The following is a 24,931-nucleotide window of genomic DNA, read 5'->3' as shown; positions in this document are numbered from 1 at the left end:
GATGGGTCTCTGTAGTCTGAAGCTTCTGACTCTGCTATGGAGAGGCAGAAGCAACCTCCGCGGTCAGACCTCTGTGCGTATTCACTCGCATGCAACTGTAGACCCTGCCTGCTGTGGCTCCTGGGTTCCCAGGTCTCCCAATCTCCGAGTCTCCAGGTGCCTTTCTCTACAGTCCAGACTCTACCCGTATGAGCCTGGGTTCATGAGGTTTCGGGCGGGGTTGGGGTTCAATACAATCAGAAAGGGTTCAATGCAATTGGGACTTCCTTTCCTACCAGCCAGGCATACAGCCACACTTCTTCTCTGCTCACGAGCGTCTCCCTACCTCAGTACTTTACGGCTCCCAATCCGATCCGTGAGCCTCTCTCCTTCTTTCTAGTTGTAGATTTCCCATTCTGCCAGCTTTCCTGTGTTTTTGGATGAAGTCCATTCTGATTTTAGTTGTTGTTTTTGAAATTGTTGTGTGAGGCGGCAGCTTAGGTGTTTACCTAGGCCGCCATCTTGGTTCTCTCCCTTGTTTTTTATTTCTAAGGAAAAAAAAACACGTGTTCATGCATTTATTTACTCTCTCCTATGTGCCAGGTAGAGTGCCAGGCAGTGGCAACACAAAGTGGCATCACACGTGGTCCCTGCTTTGGGGGGATAAACAAATAGGCAAACAGATCGTTGTCATCTGTGGGAAGCACACTGGTTGGGGGAGCACCAGGGTTGTGGGAGCAGAGAGAAAGGGGTGACAGAAGGCTTCCTGGAGATGGTGACACTTAACTGAGTCTTGATGATAGAGCAGGCGGTAGCCAGTGGAAGAAGGCAGGGAAAGGTTATATAGGCAGTTCAGACAATACATCTCCCATTCTCCCTTTTTCACATGCATTGGGAACAAAATATAGCTGAAGACAAGAGATGAGGTGACACCGATAGGCAAGGACTCAACCCAGTGAATATGAATATTCTGAAAACTATCTGGAACTACTAAAAGATTGCAAACAATATGGCCAGATAGGTTTAAAGATATTTAAGATATGGCAGCCGTGTGGAATATAAATTGGAGAGAGATGGACTGGAGGCTAGAAGACCAGGTAGGAGACTGTCGAAGTGGTCTAGGCTTGTGGTCAGCAAACTGCTGCTCTTTGGCCCCTTGAGTGTGGCTCTTCCACAAAATACCACGGCCTGGGCAAGTCTATTTTGAAGAAGTGGTGTTAGAAGAAGTTTAAGTTTTAAAAAATTTGGCTCTCAAAAGAAATGTCAATCGTTGTACTGTTGGTATTTGGCTTTGTTGACTAATGAGTTTGCTGACCACTGGTCTAGGCTAGAAGTGATGAAGCCTGAATTAGAGTTGGACACACATGTTTAGGAGATGGGCTCAGTAGGACTTGGTGACAAAGGGGTGAGAGCATGAGAGGGAGTTTTTGAGGGAGATGTCTAGGTTCTTGCACCTGGTTGGATGGTGACTGTCAGGTGGCTTTTTTTTTAATCACAAAGATTTATTTCCATGTGCGCTATTGTGTTCCAGGAAAATCATATTTCTAGTAATAGTTTGTAAATGGAATCATGACTGTAGTGCACTAGGGGAGCACCCAATTTATAGCAGTGGGTTCCATCCAGGCTTATTAAAATAATGGAGCTCTTGGTTGTCAGTGCTTTTTGTGAAACTCATGAAATACCAAAATAATTACCAACGTGTATGCTAAATCAAATGCCATTGTATACTAGGTGTTGTGAAAAGAGCTTAGATTTAGCACCCTAATTGTGAATCCTGGTTTGGTATAGTATAATAGTAGTAGCTACCGTATTTTTCGGACCATAAGACGCTCCGGACCATAAGACGCACCAGTTTTTAGAGAAGGGAAATTAAGAAAAAAAGATTCTGAAACAGTGTCCTAAAATATCTTATGTGCATTAAAACCCAACATCACAGTCATAAACACATGTAATCAACCCTGTAAAGTAAACAGCAGCATTTAGAACCATTTTAGAGCCGGGCAAGCACACAGAGACCACACAGAGCCAGGCAAGTAAAAAAACTTTTTTTTTAAAGTATATGTGTAGGCTATATTTGGACCATAAGACGCAGGGACTTTTCCCCCCCACTTCTGGGGGGAAAAAAGTGCGTCTTATGGTCCGAAAAATACGGTATGTGGTCTTGGGTAAGGTACTTTAATTTCCTCCTCTGAAACGTAAGAAGATAATATGTCATTATCATCACAATAGTTAATATTTATTCAGTGTTTAGTAGCTGCCAGACACCATTAAAAGTTCTTAACTTTGATCATCTTTTTTTTTTAAAATAAATCTTTATTGTTCACATTATTACAAATGTTCCTCACTTTTCCCCCCCCCTCTATTGCTCCCCTCCACCAGGTTCCCACCCTCTGCCCTTTCCCCACCCCCCATTGTCCTCATCCATAGGTGCACAGTTTATATTCAGTCTCTTCCCACACCCCCCACTCTCCTTTTCCCCAAGAATTGTCAGTTCACTCCCCTTCCATACCTCTGATTCTATTATCAATATATTCACCAGTTAATATTGTTCATCAGATTTTTTTTAATTCCTTTGGTTTTTAGATTCACTAGTTGATAGTTACATATTTGTTGTTCATAATTTTTATCTTTATTTTCTTTCTCTTCTGAAAGAACCCCCTTTAGCAATTCATATAACTCTGGTTTGGCGGTCATGAACTCCTTTAGCTTTTTTTTATTAGTGAAGCTCTTTATCTGGCCTTCGATTCTGAGTGATAGCTTTGCTGGGTAGAGTATTTTTGGCTGTAGGTTCTTGCTATTCGTCACCTTGAATATTTCTTGCCATTCCAGTCTGGCCTGCATGGTTTCTGTTGAGAAATCAGCTGAAAATTGTTATAGGTAACTACCTGCTTAGCTCTTGCTGCTTTTAATATTCTCTCTTTGTCTTTTGCTCTTGGAATTTTAATTATGATTTGTCCTGGTGTGGTCCTCTTTGGGTTCCTTTTGTTTGGGGTTCTGTGCGCTTCCTGGACTTGTAAGTCTAATTCTTTCACCAGGTGGGGGAAGTTTTCTGTCACTATTTCTTTCAGTATGTTTTCAGTATCTTGCTCTCTCTTTTCTTCTGGGACCCTCATAATTCTGATGTTGGTTCGTTTGAAGTTGTCCCAGACGTTTCTTACATTATCTTCAACTTTCTGGATTCTCTTGTCTTCTTGCTTCTGCAGAGGAGTGTCTTCTGGCTCTTTATGTTCCAAATCTTTGACTTGATTCTTGCGATCTTCCATTCTGTTTTTAGAACTCTGTATAATATTTTTTATTTCAGACAGTGTATTCTTTATTTCTTGTTGATCCCTTATTATTTCTGGTTGATCCCTTTTCATATCCTCATAGGTCTTGTTTATTTTATCGGCCTTTTCTAGGAAATTCTTGAAAAACTTTATAAGCGTGGTTTTGAACTCTATATCCAGTCGCTTTTTGTCCTCCATTTCTTTCGTTTGTGATCTGTTTCCTTGTCTTGGCATTTTCGCAGCTTCCCTGAGTTGGTAGCCTTAAAAGTCTCTGTGTTCAGCTTGGATGGGGCAGAGTTTCAGGGTGGAGGCACCTCTGAGAGAAAGGTGCCCTCAAGTTTCGCCCGCTACCAAACAGTCTGGGCTCTCCCCCAATGAGCCCGGAACTTGGGTTTAGTTCAGTTGGAAGTAGGCTTGGAAGTGGGGTTCAGAGCAGTCTGGAGCTTTTGTCTCCTTCCTGCTAGGGCAATCCCGCGGCACAGTCAACAGTCAGTCCTCTGTGCGCAATGTGCAGGCCTCCGGTACTTCCTTTCGCCGCTCCACTGGGTTTCCGCCTTACAACTCAGGCTCCCTCTGTATGAGCCTGGGTCCCCAGCGTATGGCCTAGAACTGAGGTTCAGTGCAGTCGGAACTGGGGCTCATCACAGTCCGGAGCTTTTGTCTCCTTCCCTCTAGGGCAGTCTAGCAGCAGAGTCAACAGTCCGTCCTCTGCGTGAAATGTGCGCACCTCCAGGACTGCCTTTCGCCGCTCCCCTGGGTTTCCGCCTTACAGCCCAGGTCCCCAGGGTCTGGCTAGAACTGGGGTTCAGTGCTGTCGGATCTGGGGTTCAGCACAGACTGGAGCTTTTATCTCCTTCCTGCTAGGGAATGCCAACCAGGCACTCAGCCTCCCCCTCCTCTCTGGCTCTGTCCTCTCTGCATGTGCAGTGTGTCTCCGTACCTTAGGCTTTTACAGCTCCTCTGATTTTCCTTCTGGTTTTCTCTTTCCTTCTCGTTGTAGAATTTCCAGTCAGTCAACTTTTCTGTAGTTCTGGGTAATGTCCATTTTGTATTTTAGTTGTATTTTATTGAAATTGTTGTGTGAGGCTGCAGTTAGGTGTTATCTATGCCGCCATCTTGGATTCTCTGGATCATCTTATTTAATCCTCAAAACAATCTTGAATGCCAGGAACTATTCTTTTTTTTTTTTTTTTTTAAATATATTTTATTGATTTTTCACAGAGAAGAAGAGAGAGGGATAGAGAGTTAGAAACATAGATGAGAGAGAATCACCAACAAGCTGCCTCTTGCACACCCCCTACTGGGGATGTGCCCGCAGCCAAGGTACATGCCCTTGACCGGAATCGAACCAGGGACCTTTCAGTCCACAGGCCGACGCTCTATCCACTGAGCCAAACCAGTGCCGGCCAGGAACTATTTTTATCCTTGTTTTACAATTGAGAAATCTGAGACGCAGAGTTTAAGTAACTTGCCCCAGTACACATAACAGGCAGGTAGGAGAAGGAACTTTAAACCGGGCCTGTGCTCCTTCCCTACATACTGGAGTTAGTGTATTTTAAGTGCTTATTAAAGTGGTTGGCACCCTCAGGAGACAGGAGTGGTTAATTATTAGTATAGGTCAGGGGTCAACAAGCTGCAGCTCTTGAGCCACATGCGGCTTTCGAGCCACGGTTTACCATTCTGTTGACTAATGAGTTTGCCGACCACTGACCTAGACTCTTGATTCCGATAATGACAGGCTATTGTTGTTCCTTGTGATTAAACCCTTATTCTAGTGGTTGGCTCGCAAGCCACAGTTTGCCAACCATTGGTATAGTTAAATGTAATAGTCACGGTTCTCCAGAAAAATAGAACCAATAGGATGTGCATACATAGAAACTGAAATTTATTTTAGAGAATTGGTCCACATGATTGTAGATGATTGGCAAGTTCAAAATCTGATGGAGGAGGCTAATAAGCTGAAGACTCAGAAAAAAGTTGGGGTTCAAGTCCAAAGGCATCTGCTATAGAACCTGGAAGAGCCAGTGTTGCCGCTGAAGTCTGAAGGCAGCCTACTGGAGAAGTCCCTTTTGCTCAGCAGGTCGGCCTTTGTTCTGTTCAGGCCTTCACCTGGTTGGCTGAGGTCCATCCACATTTTGGAGGACAATCTGTTTTACTGAAAAAGTTTGCTGATTGAAATGTAAATCTCATCCAAAAACACCCTTTTAGAAACATCCAGAATATTTGACCAAATATCTGAGCACTGTGGCCCAGACAAATTGATACACACACACACACACACACACACACGCACACGCACACGCACACGCACACGCACATACACACACTGAGTGGCCAGATTATTATGATCTCTGAGCACATAATAATCTGGCCACTCTGCGTGTACATATTAGAGGCCTGGTGCATGAGTTCGTGCATGGGTGGGGTCCGGCCAGCCTGACCAGGGGGAAGGGACATGGGCAGTTGGCCGGCCTGCCTGCTGATGGAACTCCTGGTGGAGGGGACAATTTGCATATTAGCTTTTTATTATATAGGAGTCACACTGAGTGGCCAGATTATTATGTGTTCAAAAAATCATAATAATCTGCCGGGACCGGTTTGGCTCAGTGGATAGAGCGTAGGCTTGGGGACTGAAGGGTCCCGGGTTCGATCCCGGTCAGGGGCATGTACCTTGGTTGCGGGCATGTCCCCGGTAGGGGGTGTGCGAGAGGCGGCTGGTCGATGACTCTCTCTCATCGATGTTTCTGACTCTCTATCTCTCTCCCTTCCTCTCTGTATAAAGGTCAATAAAATATATTTTAAAAAAAACCACATAATAATCTGGCCACCGTGTGTGTGTGTGTGTGTGTGTGTGTGTGTGTTTATAACTAATCATCACATTGAGCAGCAGCAGGCTTCAAAAGTTTATGAAAAGTGTAGAGGGAAAATCTTAAAAACATTCTGCCCATCATTTTAATGTCTGTTGGGAAAAGGTTACCAACATTCTGACAATTAATTGGCCTGCAGGCGTCTTCAAACTACGGCCCGCGGGCCACATGCGGCCCGCAGAGGAGTCTGATCCGGCCCGCCAGGTTTTTTGGGCAGTGAGCGCAGCCGAGGTGTTACAGTAGGAATTAGTAGTTCATATAGTCCGGCCCTCCAGCTCTCTGAGGGACCGTGATTTGGCCCCCACTTTAAAAAGTTTGAAGACGCCTGGTACAGTATGGATTGTGGGTCTTTGGTGCTCCATATCTTGTAATATTTAGGGTTGGAAAGGACCTCCAGTTTCCTCTAGTTCAGATTCCCTTCCAAGATACTAATGCTGCTTGAGGTATGTCAGAAAGACAACCAGGAGTACCTCCAGACACAGGCTTTTTTCACCATGGAAAGCAGCCACTGCCGCTGTTGGACAACTTGAATTGTGAAGTCTTTTTCCTTTATAATGAACAAAAATATTTGCCGAGAGTACCTACCCTTGTCCTGCAAAGATCCTCCGAGTCTGTTTTCCCCCTTGCTGTATGAACCCTCTTCAGGTAACTGAAGACGCAGTCCCGATTCCTGGCTGCGGCCTGCATTCTGCCGTCACATAGCTGTGCTGTTGGGACGGGTGTGGCCCTCCCTGCGAGCCTCTTCTAACCTGGGGTTTTGTTTCTTTTGTAGAGGAGTCTGTTTTAAATTTCTAGTACCTTAGAGTGAATTAGTATGTCAGATTTTTGAGAATTCAGGTGAGGCAGGTAACAAGGATCTTGAAGGGGTGAGGGAAGAAAAATATTTACGCTGACTGCCTTCTGTGTGTATATGTGTGTATATATATGTGCATATGCATATATATGTTATTGTACATAATACATACTGTATATTATGTATCATTAATCTAATCCTCCCTATAATCATCTGAGGATTCATATAATTCGTATGACCTATATATAGTCTACCTCTGAGGTAGATCTCATTAGCATTACTTTTTAGGTAACAGATCTGAGACACAGGAGTCTAGTGATTTGATGATGCTGCCCTTAGTGGAGGGACCAACCTTTTGGTGTGACTTCAGAGCCCATGCTTGTTTTTTATCAGGCTGAGCATCGGGTGTGGCTGTCGCGAAGTTGACAGATGCAGAAGAGTCTTTTCTGTATTCTGATTTTATATATGATCAGCCTGTGTATCCGAAATAAGGAAATCACTTGTGTTCATTATGTTTCATTTTACCTCTAACAGTTACTTGCTGGACAGAAGAAAAGCTCCCCTTTCTGGACATTTGAATATTATCAGACATTTTTCGATGTAGACACTTACCAGGTGTGTAAAGCAATTTCACCTTTCCTTTTACGTGTAATGGAGACTTGTTTCTTCTATAGTTAAGCAATGAAATGTGAAAGCTTTTGTATACTGGTTAGGATCTTACAAAAGTAAAGGGGTTACTGGTATTTGAAAATACTATTATCATAAAAGCTCTAATGAGGTTCAGTTTTACAGTGGTTGATGTATTAATCTTAAAAAATCTTCTGTAGACTTACTGCTATGTTGTTTTCCAGGTCTTTGACAGAATAAAAGGGTCTCTTTTGCCAATACCAGGAAAAAACTTTGTGAGGTTATATATTCGCAGCAATCCAGATCTCTACGGTATGTGTAGTGCCGTTTTGATTCTTTACCATGTGCCCGTTGAACTCAGGTGAGTGTGCGGGTTACCTGGAAAGTTGGAGAAGTGCATTGTTGTTGGGGCATGCAGCATTCTGTTTGACTTCTCTGAGCTTCAGTAGCAAACCTTGGAGAGAATTTTGGAAAAAAGGGCAATTATCTGTTACATGAATGCCATGATTATAAGTAATAGTGTGCCCTTCAGATGATATTACAAACTTGAGACAAATTAAGTTACTTTGTCTAAGGGGAGATTGTTGATTTTAATTTTGGAGGAATTGGTTTGGGGTAGCGAAGTACTCACACATTTTTTTCTTGAGTCCCAGCTCAGTCTTCAGACAGGCTGGCTTCCCTTGGGGCGCAGGCAGCAGCACTGGGGGTCTGTAAGAGGGATGGGCCACGAGATGACTGTCACCCTCAGTGCCGCTGCTATCTGAGAAAGGTCAGAGGTCCATGCAGTACTGTGAGAGAGAGGGCTCCAACAGCAGTGGGGTTCTGCCCTACCTTCCTCTCTGAAATAAAAAATAAAGAAAAAAATAAAATTAAAAAGTAGAACTATAACCTAGTTCAGTGTTATTTACTTATCTATGAGACTGACGTTTTAAGATACAGAACCTTTTCATCAAACGGCATAGGTGTCCAATGTTTTTTCAAATATGTCTTTATTGATTTTGGGGAGAGAGGAAGGGAGAAGGATAGAGAGATAGAAACACTGATGAGAAATAGTAGCCAGCTGTCTCTTGCTCGCCCCCTTCTGGAATCGAGCTTGCAACCCCCGCATGTGTCCTGACTGGGAATTGAACCGGTGACCTCTTGGTTCATAGGTGGACTCTCAGTCACTTAGCCACACACGGGCTGGGCAGATGCCTGATATTTAAAACCAGTAAAAGAGTAACTGCTCTGGAGGTTGAGGAGAGGCCTCCTTCTGGTCAGTTCCCACTCTCTATGATGGTACCAGAAGTTCCATCCAGAGATCCATGGAATTCTAGAGCTCCAGTGAGCATGGTGTGAAAACCATTGCCTTGGCCCATGCCCTTCATCCAACGGTTGCCAAGTGTGGTTTTTTGTTTTGTTTTGTTTTGTTTTTAGCTCTCTCATTCGTTCTTCTAGCTTGAGAACTTCTTGAGAGGCAGGCTCTGTGCCTGAGTAATCCATGTTATCAGTGCAGAGGGCTTGGCACAGAGTAAGTATGCAATTTGTGAGCACCTTATTTTGTGCTAGAAGCTGAGGATTAAAGATAAAGTCTTAGCCTCTACCCCCAAGGGGAAGAAGAGAGAACTAATGTTTGCTGAGCACCCTACAGATGCCAGGCATGGAGCTAAGTCTACTTTATACTGTTTATTTCCTAGTCTTATCAAAAGAGAAAAACTGAGATTTGTTTTATCATTCTTTGTGATTTTCTGTATGTTAGGAATATTTCATAATATAAAAGTACATACTACAAACGAAACCAAGGCTCCCTCCCACCCTTAGCCCAAATAAGAGTAGGCTTTTGGAAGGAAGGAGGAAGAGAGAAGGCAGTATGGAGCAGTGTGCAGGCCTGGGGTGAACAGGCGGTGTGTCTCTGGACTCTAAGCTTCCTGTGTCTGCTGCTGTCCATTGTGTCCCCAGCACTTAGCCCAGGGCCCAGAGGCTGACAGAATGTGACATTCTCTGCTTTCTAGTTATGGGTACTATAATATTGTGTCCACTTGTGGTCATGTGTTTGGATGGTCTCTGCCCATCAACAACAAACACATGGCCAGTTTTGTCCATTTTTTTTTTACAAAGCTTTTAGGAATTTTGTGCGTGTGTTTTTTTAATCCTCACATGAGAATATTTTTTTCCATTGCTTTTCAGAGAGAGTGGAAGGAAGTAGGGAGGGAGGGAGGGAGGAAGAGAGAGAGGAAGAGAGAGAAACATCGATGTGAGAGAGTTACATGACTAACTGGTTGCCTCCCACATGAGCCCCAACTGGGGACGTGGAGCGAACCCACAACACAGGTATGTGCCCTGGACCAGGATCGAACCCACGATCCTTCCTTCAGTGCATGGGCTAACCACGGAGCAACACCGCCAGGGTGGGAATTTTTTTATTGTTGATTGTAGAGTTTTTCTTTAAAAACCGGTTTTGTTTGTTGCATCTTTAAGGTGGCAGGCGCTCAGAATAATGCTGTGAACAAGGTTTAGTCTTTGGCTGCCTCAGAGACTCTTTGGAGTACCCAGTAGAGTGTTGGTGCTCTCTTCCCCGCCTTCAGGATTCAGGGAGCTTTGAAAAGTGCTAATCCACTTTTGTTAGTCATCTCCCCCACACAATAGGTCTCTTAATTTTATGATTTGTCACAGTGCAATTATCCCAAAAGGTATTGCAAAATATTAGTGAAATTGAAATTCATAAAATATATTAAAATCTCTAGATTTAAAATTACATCCTAATAGTACTTTTTCTAAATGGGAAGAAACAAAGATGTTTCATGTGTACATGAATCGAGGAAAATGATGAAAGGAGTCTGCAAAGCATGGTGCACCTTCATTCAGTGGAGTGTTTTACAGTCACTGAAAAAGAATAAAACTTATTTTTATGAATAGCTATGACAGAATCACACACACTCACGCACACTTTTGCTTATTGTGTATAGAAATCTCTGGCAGAATTTACCAGAAACTAATCACAATAGTGAGGTCTGGGGGAGGAAATGGATAACTGAAGAACAGAGAGGGGAAAAGTTAGCTTTTCTCTGTATCCCCTTTTGTACCTTTTGAACACTGAATTTTGTGTGTTTATTACTTTTTTCATTAAAAAGAAAGAAAAAGTAGCGAAGCCGGTTTGGCTCAGTGGTAGAGCGTTGGTCTGCGGACTGAAGGGTCCCAGCTTCGATTCCGGTCAAGGGCATGTACATTGATTGCGGGCACATCCTCGATAGGGGGTGTGCAGGAGGCAGCTGGTCAGTGTTTCTCTCTCATAGATGTTTCTAGCTCTCTAGCTCTCTCCCTTCCTCTCTGTAAAAAATCAATAAAATATATTTTTAAAAAAAGAAAGAAAAAAGCATTAACCACACAAAAATACACCCATAGTGAATGGGTAGATTGCATTAACTCTTCCCTAAAGCATTCTGCTTGCCCTACTCTTCCGTTTAGACCATAGAAGGACCTGTCTGGTTGAAGTTATTTTTTTCTGGCACTCACAGTCAGCACTTAGACGAGGGAAGTATTTCTTCCTCTATCTTGATGCTAAAGATTTAACAGATTTGGTGATCCTCCAATAAAAGAGGCTATAAACAAAACAAATCTGTCTTTATTCACAATTATGGAGGTGTTTGGCTTTTTAAAATATATATATTTTATTAATTTTTTTTACAGAGAGTAAGGGAGAGGATACAAAGTTAGAAACATCGATCAGCTGCCTCCTGCTCACCCCCCACTGGGGATGTGCCCACAACTGAGGTACATGCCCTTGACTGGAATTGAACCCGGGACCCTTCAGGATGCAGGCAGACGCTCTATCCACTGAGCCAAACCAGTTAGGGTGGTGTTTTTGTTTTGGCTTTTGCATTCCAATCTCCCCTGCCATAAAGGCAGCTAATTATTGAGTTCTGTAGTCGGTCGAAAAAGAAAATCCCCACTAAACAGGTATAGTAATGCATCTAAAAAGTCATTGTCCCTTGCTTACATGAGTAGGGCAAGGGAGGTGAGAAAACACTCTTTAAGAATCTAAAAACTGGTGCTTCATTTTCTTGTCTCTGAATTTTGCAGGTCCCTTTTGGATATGCGCCACATTGGTCTTTGCCATAGCAATTAGTGGGAATCTTTCCAACTTCTTAATCCATCTGGGAGAGAAGTCGTACCACTATGTACCCGAATTCCGAAAAGGTTGGTGAGTAGTTTGACTCATTTGGAATGCTGTCAGTTCGTGACCCTGAGTGCCTTTACCACTGAGCTTTTGGGTCCCTGTCTCTCTCTCGGTGCCGCATCCCCTGCTTGCTGTATTTCAGGGCTCAGACATACCCAGTGTCTCAGCACTTAACATCCATTTGTATAAATACAAGTAAATTTTTAAATTGTGATAAAATATACTTAACATAAAATTGGCCATATTAATTACTTTCAAGTATACAATTCAGTGTACTATCACAATATTGAAATTTCATATAGTCTTCTGTAAAACTAAGGGGATGACCAATAGCAACTGGAATTTATTTAAAGAAAAATGTACAACATAAGCAAAAAGCAGTGTGCATGAAAGTTTCCATTGTAGCATTATCTGTGTTATCCTCATGTTGGAAACAATAGGGATGTTATTTAAGTCACGATGATGCAACTAGCTAGGTCTGTAGCCACTAATTATGAAGCTCAAGAGGAGGGTGGGGAACCTTTTATCTGCCAAAGGCCATTTGGATATTTATAACGTTATTTGAGGACCATACAAAAGTGTCAACTTAAAAATTAGCCTGCTGTATTTGGTCAAACATTTAATGAACTCATCCTTAATGCCTTGGCTAGGCCAGACCAAATGATTTTGTGGGCCCCTGCTCTGGAGCAAGGTGGAAGACTGATCATTAAAACTTATGCTTGTGCTGTCAGCAACTTCGTTAAAGAGAAGTCTGCAAAGGGTCGGGGCCCAGAAGGGAAAATGCAGAAATGAGTGATGGGCTGTGCATCACATTCCCGTTCTAAACTGCCTTTCTTGTGTAGCCTTGGCTAATTAAAAACAACAACAAAAAAACAACAGGTGAGAGCCACTTCAACTGAGAAAGTTTGGCTTTGTAGGAGATTGACCTCTGCCACATTCTCAGTTTTCTCCTTCTCTGCCTGCCTGCTCTCCTGATGAGAGGCTGTACATCCTGGATGAAAGCATGGTTTCTGGAACCAAGCCACTGGCTTCAAGTTCCAGCCCCACCACTCATTAACTTGTACCTTGTTGGGAAGGTTATTTCATCTCTGTTGGCCTCAGATTCCTTATCAGTGAAATGGAACTATTAATACCTATATTATAGGGCTAGTTTTTGAATAGAGTTGATATATGTATATATGAAGACATGTATATACACACACACATATGTATATGTGTATATAGAGGTGTGCATTTACCTATATTTGTGTGCCTCTCTGTAGCCTTCCTTCTTTCTTTCCCTCTACCTTCCATGCCCATTTTCACTTCTTTCCTTCTTCATTGTGGCGTCGGATCTGGATTCAGTCCCAATTCCATTTGTCAAATGAACTTAGAGATTAATTCAATAAATGTTATCAATGAGCTATAGATCCTGCCTTCAAGTAGCTTCGATGGTTAAGCAAAGAAAGACTGGTAAATGCATATTGCTATAAATAGTATGTGTTAATTTCTGTATCTGAGGTAGGTGTAGGTATATTGACAGAAAAGGAGTGAATCACCCTGCCTGAGGTCTGAAAGCCCAGGAGGGTCTTTATCTGGGCATCCTAGTCTCAGGGAGTCATGGGGTGTAAAATAGTCATTGCCTCTATCAATAAACAATTTTCCATTTTAAAGAGTGTAAGTCACACGACCAAAGTCAGATCCTGCTTCCACCACTTATTTGATCTTGACCACTTAGCTCAGGGGTCCTCAAACTTTTTAAAGTGGGGGCCAGATCATGGTCCCTCAGAGAGCTGGAGGGCCGGACTATATGAACTACTAATTCCTACTGTAACACCTCGGCTGTGCTCACTGCCCAAAAAACCTGGCGGGCAGGATCAGACTCCTCTGCGGGCTGCATGTAGCCCGAGGGCCGTAGTTTGAAGACGCCTGATAGCTTCTCTGATCTTGTTTCCTTGTCTCTAAAATGGAGATATAAAATACATGAAATATTGTGTTTACTTATCGGTTAACAATATAAAATCGTAATTATTGGTTATTTATTTTTTATAAATCAGTGTTCTAAGTATACCTGTTTGTACTCATTTAATCTTATAAGGTAGTCTGCTATTGTTCTTCCCACTTTACAGATGAGAAAACTGAGGCAGGAAGTGGCAGCACTGGGACTTGAACCAGCGTTCCACCTAGGGTTACATAGCTATAATGGCATAATTAGGATTGGAACAAGGGACTATGCCCTTGATTGTTATAGTATTGCCTCTCAATAAAGCACTCAGTGTAATACCTGACACCCAGTGGCTAGCTGTAGCTATAGTAGTAATTCTTTTCCTCTTCTGTTAGTTATCCAAAAAAAAAGGCCATATGTCAGCAAAATTACATTTAGCCTAATCAGGGAGTTTCCGATGTGAAAAAGCTTCTCCGGTAGCTAGCAGTGTTTTGGATAATCACGAGTCTTAACTAGTCGGACTGTAATTGCTAGAAGCGCCTTTGTTCTTGCCAGGAGCGTTGAGTGAATTACCTGCTGATTTTTATGTAGAAAGCGCTGGTGCCACGGGTTTAGCCATGTTTTATGATCCTCCACCCCACAAGGGGGAGAAGGAATCCTCCAGGGCGTGCTGCTGCCAGAGGAGGAGGGAGCTACAGTAATACACTCAACATCGCTGTTCTGAGGAGCTGCTGAATTCCTTTTCCACCAGAGACAGAATTATTTAAAAAGGAAGTGAAACTGGAGAATACTAGTATGTCAAGCAATTCATCAATGAGCTAGAATTCCCTGTTAGAGACAGAAGGAACCCTAAATAGTATGCAGAGCAAGTTAATCTGTACCCAGGGCATTTTAATAAATTTGCTGAAGAAATCAATGTCAGCTCTTGTTATACTAGGAAAGAGGATGTGTTCTTCCAAGGGAATAGTTGGCTTTTATCTGAAAGGCTCAGTACATTTAAACCCTTGTAGTGTGGCCTTATTTTAGTTGAAGAATTCAAGTTTTTAATGACTAATTTAATAATATTAGTTGTTAGTTATTAAACACATTTTAAAAAACATATGAGAAACTACTGGTCATCATCATGATGACAATTGCTAAAGTTTGATCAATTCTGCCCAGCCAGCATGGCTCAGTGGTTCGGTGACCTATGAACCAGTAGGTCATGGTTCAATTCCCAGTCAGGGCACATGCTGGGTTGCAAGCTTGATCCCTCAGTAGGGGGCTTGTGGGAGGCAGCCAATCAATGATTCTCTCTCATCATTGATGTTTCTATTTCTCTCTCCCTCGCTCTTTGAAATCAATAAAAACATGTTTTGTTTTGTTTTAAAGATTGATCTATTCAGCACATTTATTGAGCGATTATTATGTCTCCATTGCTGGGCCAGGCTCAGTGTCTATGGTGATCCCATGGCCCAGTGAAATAGATTCAAATGTTGGGAAGTAGGTTCAGTACGGCACTGGAAGTGCTCTGGTTGTGCACTGAAGGCTTTTGTCCTGTTATCCTCAGTGTCCATAGCAGCCACAGTCATCTATGCCTACGCCTGGCTGGTTCCCTTCGCACTCTGGGGTTTCCTCCTGTGGAGAAACAGCAAAGTGATGAACATCGTTTCCTATTCGTTTTTGGAGATTGTGTGCGTCTATGGATATTCACTCTTCATTTATATCCCCACAGCAGTAAGTGCCACACTTATTCTCAGTGATGTCCTATTCTTGGTTGAAAATTCACTGGCTTCATTATTCCCAGCCTAACACCGATATACCTGGGAATTGCATGGAACAGAATGACAGATCTCAGAGGGAAGGGGGGTAGAGAAGGGGTAGAAAGAGATTAAGCAAAGAACTTAAATGCATAACACATGGAAACAAATAATTGTGTAGTAAAGGTCTGGAGTGAGGCATGGACAAAGGGGAAGATGGGGACATCTGTGGTACTGTCAACAATAAAAATAAATTTAAAAAACACACATCACAAATTAACCCTGTGAATTTAGAAGTTCACCATGCATGGGCACTGGGGAGAAAAGTGCCTTCACGGACCTAAAGTCCTTCTGTGAAAGCTTTCCCTCAGTCTGCATGCTGGTGGTGTTTCTCTCGGCTGTGCTGAGAAACCAGAAAGGCAGTGGGGGCCAGTGCTGATTGGCTCACGGGCCTTTATAAACAGACTAGAGGCCCAGTGCATGAAATTCGTGCACTGGTAGGGTTCCTAGCCCTGGCCAGTGATCAGGGCCAATCAGGTTCCCTGTCTCCCTGCCTCCTCCTTTCCTCGCTCCCTCAACACCCTGCCACCACCACTGGTCACCCACCATGTTCTGCACTGCCTCCTGGTGGTCAGCACACATCATAGTGAGTGATTGAACTCCTGGTCGGTCTCCCATTCAAACTCCTGAGGGGACAGCTTGCATATTGGGTTTTTATATATATAGATGTGCCTCTCTGAAGTGTCTCTCTTCCCCTCCCCTCCCCACCTCTTCTTTCAGATACTGTGGATTATCCCCCAGAAAGCTGTTCGTTGGATTCTAGTCATGATGGCGCTGGGCATCTCAGGCTCTGTCTTGGCAATGACCTTTTGGCCAGCCGTTCGTGAGGATAATCGGCGAGTCGCATTGGCCACAATTGTGACGATTGTGTTGCTTCACACGCTGCTTTCTGTGGGCTGCTTGGTATGGTCTCATTCCTGTGTTTTTATAGTGTTTTATTTATTTATTTATTTATTTATTTATTTAATAGAGATTCTTAGTATTACATATATTTACTTTTATATTTTTGTTAATCCGAGGATATTTTTCCATTGATTTTTAGGGAGAGTGGAAGAGAGAGGGAAAAACAGAAAGAAACATTGATGTGAGAGAAACACATTGATTGGTTGCCTCTTGCACAAGCCCTGACCAGGGTCTGGGCTGGGGAGGAGCCTGCAACCAAGGTATGTGCCCCTGATCTGAATCGAACCCAGAACCCTTTGGTCCACAGGCCGATGCTCTATCCACTGAGCCAACCAGCTAGGGCTATGGAGTGCTTTAAATGCAAATACTTAAAAGGCCTCAAATTTGTACACAGATAATAATTTAATAAAAAAATTAAATTAAAAAAAAAAACAACAACCTAAAATTCAAAAAATAAATAAATAAATAAAAGGCCTCAAACTGCCAAAACCGGTTTGGCTCAGTGGATAGAGCGTCGGCCTGCGGACTGAAAGGTCCCAGGTTCGATTCCGGTCAAGGGCATGTACCTTGGTTGCGGGCACATCCCCAGTAGGGGGTGTGTAAGAGGCAGCTGATCGATGTTCCTCTCTCATCAATGTTTCTAACTCTCTATCTCTCTCCCCTCCTCTCTGTGAAAAACCAATAAAATATATTTTTTTTAAAAAAGGCCTCAAACTGTTTGACATGGTGGTTCTTTAGAACTGGCTCCATGAAATAAACATTGTGTTAGATAGACTCTCCTGGATGAGAAGAGTAAAGTCATGAGGATTTTTTTATCCTCACCCAAGAATATGTCTTATTGATTTGAGAGAGAGAGGAATGGGGGGAGATAGAGACACGACAGCAATATGAGAGAAACATCAACAGTTGCCTCCCTTACATGGTGATCAACACACAACCTAGGTATGTGCCCTGACTGTGGATCAAACCCACAACCTTTTGGTGCATGGGACGATGCTCCAATCAATTGAGCTACCCGGCCAGGGCAAAGTCATGAGGATTTAATTGTAACCTCCAGCTTTACCTGATTTCTAAGGCTTAGTCAAGACTTGGTGTCTGACCTGAGGACGTAGGGCTGGGTGAGTGTCTATAAATAAGACTGGGAGTTCTGCTTTGGATGCCTTTGCTAGTGTCTGCACAGAACTAGAAAGAGTTTTGAAATTTAAAGCTTCATAGGTGGAAGCTTAAGAATGAAGTCCAGTACAGGAAAGGAGAAAATTATTTTAAAGAAAAAACACTTCAAACCGTTTTTGAGTTCACGTGTTTAGGTGTCTTCTTAGGGAGAGTGTGTGCTCTTTGAATCAGGCCCGGATTGAAGGCCAGCTCTGTCACTCACTGGCTCTGTGAACTTTGTATCGTAATGTGGGTGTAATAGGTCCCAGCCTCGGAGGGATGTTCTGAGCACAAAATAAAATAATATATACAAAGCACAGGACATAGAACTTACCCATAAATGCTCATAAGTTAGATCCCTTTCCTTTGATCCTAAGTAGACGTCGCTTTGCATCTTTTGTAGACATGGTGCTCAAAAATTGCCGTCCGTGGCCTTAACGAGGCCTGGCGCAGGGTTTGAAAAACCTCCAAGCCCAAGAACGTTAACAAGGTCACTGATGAAGGAAAGCACACGCCCCCGGGGAGTCGTCCACAGAGCCCCGTCCAGACCCTTGGTCAGGTTTTGCCGTTGTGGGAGGAAATATTTCTTTGGTGCCGTTTGATCTTTAATATTTTTGTGTAGACGACCATGGCCTCATTAAGTGTTTAATAAGATCCCAAAACTCTGTCATTGAACAAATCTCATAAAAAGTGTCAAGTTCTGAAACACAGACCTGGTTTACACGCACTCTCCATGTGCCTAAGCTTTAAGCCCTGAGGCAGAGGCTGTGGGTTTGGCTCATGGCAGAGCCTCACTGGACTCTGCTGACCCCCTGAAATGCTGCCGTGACCCTCTGTCTGCTGAGGAAGATGCTCTTTGCATGGTGATGGCCTCTCCCTGTAACGCCTTTCCCTGGCATCTTCTGTCTCCTGAATCTTCCCCAGCGGAGAACTTGTTGAAGAGAAAAGGCATTATTGCCTTGTTTGGTTCTGTAAAGAACAGAGAGGAGTTGCCCTGACCAGTTTGGCTCAGTGGATAGAACGTCGGCCTGAGGACTCAAGGGTTCCAGGTTCGATTCCCATCAAGGACATGTACCTTGGTTGTGGGCACATTCCCAGTGGGGGGTGTGCAGGGGACAGCTGATTGATGTTTCTCTCTCATTGATGTTTCTAACTCTCTATTCCTCTCCCTTCCTTTCTGTAAAAAATCAGTAAAGTATATTAAAAAAAAAAAAAAAAAGAATAGAGAGGAGCAAGACAGACTGGATAACTGAGCAGGGAGGTGTGGTTGTGGTTGTTGTTATTACTATTACTGTTAACCCATTTCATTTGGTACCTGTGGGCAGAATCTTACCTCCTATGCCTATTACTCCCCTTTGGGGTGAATAACAATGAAGTTAGGAATTTTTAAAAAATATATATATTTTATTGATTTTGTACAGAGAGAAAGGGAGAGAGATAGAAAGCTAGAAACATCGATGAGAGAGAGTCATCGATCAGCTGCCTCCTGCACAACCCCTACTGGGGATATGCCCGCAACCAAGGTACATGCCCTTGACCGGAATCGAACCCGGATCCCTTCAGTCCCCAAGCCGATGCTCTATCCATTGAGCCAAACCGGTCTCAGCAGGAATTTTTTTTAAAACATGTTTTATTGATTTTGTACAGAGAGAAAGGGAGAGAGATAGAAAGCTAGAAACATCGATGAGAGAGAGTCATCGACCAGCTGCCTCTTGCACACCCCCTACCAGGGATGTGCCCGCAACCAATGTACATGTCCTTGACCGGAATCGAAGCCGGGACCCTTCAGTCCGCAGACCGACGCTCTACCACTGAGCCAAACCAGTTTCGGCAAGTTAGGAATTTTTAAAAGAGAACACTATAATGAGGTGGAGAGAGCACTGCACTGGGAGTTGCTTAGCACGCTGAATCCTGGCAAGTGACTTAACTCTTAAAACCTTGTTTCCTCATTGGTTAGGAAGGTTCGTATTTCCATCGGCTTTTGTGAGACTCAGAGCAATGGATGTGATCGGCTCAGACACTATGACAGTTTCTTCAGATGTAAAGCAGCTATTAAAAAAGCCCCGGGTCATCAGAAACCACCAGGTTCCACTCTGCTGCTTATCCTGAGTGCCCCAGTAAGAGCCGTCCAAGGTCACACAGCTCTAAAGACTGCCTTTCACCAGTGCCTCTCACTGACTTCCTGTTTCTCTCCTGAACTTCTTACCCATTGCATTCCTGGTTGAGAAGTTGGAGGGAAGAGGCAGGAGAAAAGGCGTTGCTCTGCCGAGTTCTAAGGGACTTGGAGGAGCAGGTGAAGGACCCTTGTTGGAGGGCAGCCCCGTCTTCTCCTTAGGGGGGGGAGCCATCCATGATCAGGTGTGTAGCCAGGGCGCCCGGGTTTGGGTCTCCACACTGGAGCTTGCTCCTCCTTTCTCTTCTGGAGGACATGTGCAGTGCAAGAGGGCTGAAGCAGAAGTGAGGAGATGGGTTCTCGTCCTGTCCATCACTCCCTGCTCTGGTTATCTCCCCCCTCTGCACCCCCTCCTCCTCACTTAGGAAAAGGAGCTGCAGTAAGGATTGAATGATACGTGCAACAGGAAAAACAGGACAAGCTGTACAAACAGAGACATTATGGGAAAGGCAGGGAGAGGAATTGTCAGAGGAACTAGTTGAGCCAAGGGCACCGGCTGAATCAGGCAGCTTGGCCTTCTCACTCCCCTGGGGAGCACAGGGGGCGCTGTTGCCTTCGTGCAGTGAAGCATGTGACAGCCCCATACCTGCCGAGGCCCCCTCGGTGCTGCACCTGTCCACAACGTCTAAGTTGGTGCTGGCACACACCCGGCAGGGACACCTAAGGAAGCAGCAGAGGGTGAGTCCTTGGCTGGAATGACTGCAGACGAGCCTGTGTCTGAGGTGGTTACTGCCAATAGCAGCGGGCCCTGCGCCCCAGTGTTGGTGGAACTAATGAGTCATAGAATTATAACTTGCCCTTAGAGATCATTTTTCCCAACGTTTTGTTTTACAGATAGGAAATTGAGGCCTATATGCCACATATATTTTTAGACAAAAAAATAAAAAAGACAAAGGGCTAAGAAGGTGTTTTTATAACCAGGTACTTTCATACTTTAGTATTATTTGAATTTGTTATAATATGTATTACTTTTAAAATGAGAGGGGAAAATATAATCCTTTTTTTCTTTTAAGAGAGAATTTCTCAGCTTAGTCTGTAAAGTTAAATCAAATTATTAAATTTAAAAGTTCCCAAGATAAATATCTCCAGTTTTTTTTTGTTTTGTTTTGTTTTTGTAATTCTCACCCAAGGATATTTTTCCATTGATTTTTAGAGAGTGTGGAAGGGAGGGGAGAGACAAAGAGGGAAACACATCGATTGCTTGCCTCCCTCACGTGCCCTTGACCAGAATCAAACCTAGGACCCTTCAGGCCGCAGGCTGATGCTCTACCCGCAGAGCCAAACCAGCTTGGGCTATCTCCAGCTTTTAAAACAAAACAAAAGAGGCCAGGAGGGTGGAGTGACTTGTCCAAGTCACAGTGCAAGTTACTAGCAGAGTCCCATTTAGCACCTGGATGTCCTGTCTCATTCCATCTGAGAGGCTCCTCCAGAGTTTGAGGAAAAGCATTGCTCCTGCATCTTGGGCGCTGCTGGCCCAGCGCTCCTGCCAGGGACCTGCAGGGCCCAACCCTAGCCACGTGGCCCCTGGCTCCCCCTTAAGTTAGGAACTATTTTCTCTGCCTCAGAAAACAGTTGCTGGAAGGGGTCCTGGGAGGAAGACTTTAAAGCTAATAGAATTACCCTGGGAATGTGGTAAACTAGAGGGAGTCTGCAGCTAGAAACTTTTTGAAATGGACTATTGTAGAGTTAACTGGGAATCTGTTTGGGAAAGCTCCAGCGTGTCATATTGGTGCCCCCTTCTGGCCAAGAGGGCAGAGCAGGGGAAATGGTTCTTAACTTGGTGCCTTTTTATCTTTTTACCTTCCTAACGCCCTAACTCCTTGGGTTATTACCGATTCACCTTTCTTTTGAATATCTAGTGTTCAAGGCTAGTGAGACTGGTATTTTCCTGGGCTAAAGTTAGGATTCTGAGACCTTGACACAGGTGAGATGATCCTCCTTAAAGTTTTCCCTCTTCCACTTCCTTCTGATCTTTGACAGATAAATTATAGGTGGTGAGTGGAAGCACTTACCAAACCTTTCATTCCTAGATGAAGAATGATGAGGTACGGCCTGCCTAGCATTAGCAGCAGTCTACCGTAGTTTAGTTCACTGAGTAGTAGTGAGGGGCTGATGACACAGAGACAAGAAGGATGCAGTCTTTGGAGGAGAGACTGGAGCTTTGGAGTTCGAAGGAGCCTCCTTTGAGTCCTGGCTTCCCCATATGCACCCCTCCGAACCTCAGCTTCTTCATCCGTTAAATGAGGGCTGTTATGAAGATTAAGTTTTTTGTAGTAAATGCTCAATAAATGGTAACGGAATTTTCAAAAGGCACTAATAGTCAAATAAGTGAGAAGAAAGAAGCAGAGATATTGTAGTTCAGTGTGAAGACCAATATGTTACAGGGAAATGGGCCATGAGAACCCAGCAGTACTGTTCGCCTGGAGTCTTTACTGCTCTGTTTTGTAACTCCCCTATGGGTCTTCTTTTTCTGCAGGCATACTTTTTTGATGCACCAGAGGTGGACCATCTTCCAACAACTGCAGTTGTCCCAAACCAAACAGTTACAGCAGCCAAGTCCAGCTGAAGAGGAAGTAAGAGGTTATATTTTTATCTTCTTGTTGTGTGATACAGTAAAAAAATGGGCAGGTGCATCAGTTCTGTTAGCATAAAACAGAGAGGGTCAGGCCTGTTCCTCTTCTTGCACAGTTTAGTGTGGCGTGTGTGTACGTGCATGTCTCTCTTGCTGAAGTCTCCATTTGTGAAATCCATGTGATTTGGGAAATGCAGGATCTTAGATTTTTCTAGAAGAGCTCCTGCCTTTTGGCCCCAGCATCCCCTCTATTCTCTACTGCCTTCCCAGCAGCACAGTACAGGTTTGTTCCATTTGGGTACAGTCCTGGGTGGCTTTTTCCTAGTTTCCCTGTGATTTCTCAACATGGGCTCAGACTCTGAGTGTGACATTTTTATTTATTTTTATTTATTTATTTATTTTTTAAATATATTTTATTGATTTTGTACAGAGAGGAAGGGAGAGATAGAGAGTTAGAAACATCGATGAGAGAGAGAGTCATCGATCAGCTGCCTCTTGCACACCCCCCACCGGGGATATGCCCGCAACCAAGGTACATGCCCTTGACCGGAATCGAACCTGGGACCCTTCAGTCCCCAAGCCGACACTCTATCCATTGAGCCAAACCGGTCTCGGCAAGTGTGACATTTTTAAATTACTCTCTAGAGCACATGTGTCAAACACAAGGCCCGCGGGCCAAATCCGTCCCGCCAGGCCTTGCAATGTGGCCCGCACCGCGCTGTCATCACTGCACTCCACTGCGTTTCCATCACAATGACAGTTTATGACTGTTCAGTAAACCATTCGGCCCACGATTTAGGCTGGATTTTAGATTTTGGCCCTTTCTCTGATTGAGTTCGACACCCCTACTCTAGAGGCCTGGTGCACAAAATCTGTGCACTGCTAGGGTCCCTAGGCCTGGCCAGCAATCAGGGCCAGTGGGTTCTTTCTTCCCGGCTGCCAGCCACCAGCCACCAGTGAAGGCCTTCCTTTGCTGGCTACCAGCTGGGGCCTTCCTTTGTTCTGCGTCACCCCTGGTGGTCAGTGCATGTCATAGTGAGTGATCAAACTCCTGGTCCCTGGTCAAACTCTGGAGGGGACACTTTCCATATTAGCCTTTTCTATATAGGGTTCTCCAGAGCTTACAAATTCTTGTGCATGCTCTGTTCTCTGGACCTCTGATGATTCCACTGTCAGTGGTTAGCTTAATGGGTAGAGTGTAGGAAAAATGTCAATTCCTCCATGGCTGTTCCAGCCTCCCTGTTCTACCTTGTCAGTATTCCAAGGCCTGAGCCATGCTGAACTTCTTGCCATTGCCAGCCACATCACGCCTTTGCACAGATGTCTGAAACATTCCTTCCCTTCCAGCCCACCTCGCTATCTCATTACACCTGTTTTGTACATCAGAGAAGGGGACTTGTTTGAACTGAGTCCTGAACGAGCAGGAGTAATCAGTTACCCATTGTTCTGAAAAGAGTAATCAGCTTCCCATGGCTTTTTTGAAAGTGAACATATAGGTTGTTCATTGAGGCACAGTGATACCATATCACGGAGAACAAGAAAATCTGAGCCCAGCTGGAGAGGACAGAGGTGGACAGTACAGTGATAACAGGTGCTTCATCTCCCCCTTGTCAGAATACCAGACATCACGCTGGTGAGGTCCTGGTGGGGCTCTCTCGGCCTGCTCCTGAGCTGAGATTTCACTTTCTTTCTCATATTTTGGTTATGAAGGCTCCAGACCGAGTGTCCCAGCTGCTGTGAACCTTAAGAGTCAGAAGCTGGCATCTGAGAAGAGACTGGCCCTCAGGGCCCTGATTTACACCGATTTGATACCTCTGGGCTTTGCTCAGTGCCTCCAAATGGGTGTCAAGTCTCCAAAAGAGATAGTGATGAACAGTTTCTTTGGAGCTTCCCTGGCAGAAGCATTGATCGCTTTGCCAGTGAGAGGGGCTGTCTGGAGCTCCAGGCACTGCAGATTTATGAGCTGGCTGTGCCCTCCACCGTAATCTCTGGACTCCTCGCTTTCCCTGAAAAAGTATGGCTTCTAATCTCTCAGATAACCTTTCTCAGGTAAATCTGTGCATTAGAGGACGTGGTCTGAAATGGATCACTGGGAGAGCATTAACCCCTTTTCTCCCTGAAACCTCAGATCACAGGGGACCTCCCATTTCTTGTAATTAGGGAGGCTACCCCTGCATAAGTCATTGAATATCTGGCTTCCTTCTTTCCTTCACTTATCACCAGAGGGCTAGTGCCATTTCTCCTCTGAGCCCAAACCCCGGAAAAGCCTGGAGGCTGCACCTAGGAAGCCTTGCTTTGGCTTGAGGGACGGAATACGGGAAGGACCTCATCCAGATCGGGGCTGCCTGCCCAGGGCGGTGACAAGTGGGTCTGTCCAGAGGAGAGCAGCCAGCAGATACTTACACTGCAGTGTGAGCGGGGAGAGCAAAGGACTTCATTAAAACCTCCTGATCTATACACAGGTTTATATGCCGTTATCCTTTCACTCACTCACGTCAGGACTGCTTATTTCATAAGCCAAAGCTGCACACCTTTTTTTTTTTTTTTAAACTAGGTTTATACACATCAATTCTTTTATTCTTAAATCAGCTTTCACTCAGTGCTCTAATCCCCTATAACACAGGCTCTAAACTGCACGACTTCACACCATGGCTAACACTGTTTTCTTCCCTCTCTTATTCTTCCCATGCCGTGTCTGAAATGTCCCTGCCCAGAGAATC

The 24,931-nt window shown here is 44.2% G+C and overlaps 1 protein-coding gene across 6 annotated transcripts in view; it reads left to right on the top strand.

Annotated features, from left to right (window-relative positions):
- Positions 1-24,931, top strand: part of YIPF1 (Yip1 domain family member 1) — a 33,102-nt gene that overhangs the window by 6,585 nt on the left and 1,586 nt on the right. For 3 of the 6 annotated variants that reach the window (XM_045584627.1, XM_036448150.2, XM_036448151.2), the window contains 6 exons: positions 7,440-7,520; positions 7,757-7,844; positions 11,592-11,708; positions 15,162-15,328; positions 16,132-16,314; positions 22,116-22,212. In XM_045584627.1, the coding sequence (XP_045440583.1) occupies positions 7,440-7,520; positions 7,757-7,844; positions 11,592-11,708; positions 15,162-15,328; positions 16,132-16,314; positions 22,116-22,205 (726 nt within the window). In that variant the 3' untranslated portion in view covers positions 22,206-22,212. Of the gene's footprint in view, positions 1-7,439; positions 7,521-7,756; positions 7,845-11,591; positions 11,713-15,161; positions 15,329-16,131; positions 16,315-22,115; positions 22,220-24,931 lie in introns of all 6 variants that reach the window. The other 3 variants (XR_004989657.2, XM_036448155.2, XM_036448156.2) reach the window with 3 other exon arrangements.

The sequence above is a fragment of the Pipistrellus kuhlii genome, unplaced genomic scaffold (genome assembly GCF_014108245.1).
Source record: "Pipistrellus kuhlii isolate mPipKuh1 unplaced genomic scaffold, mPipKuh1.p scaffold_m20_p_2, whole genome shotgun sequence".
Classification (NCBI taxonomy): domain Eukaryota; kingdom Metazoa; phylum Chordata; class Mammalia; order Chiroptera; family Vespertilionidae; genus Pipistrellus; species Pipistrellus kuhlii.
The sequence above is the reverse complement of the archived record's forward strand: the minus strand, read 5'-3'. Positions and strand labels throughout refer to the sequence as shown.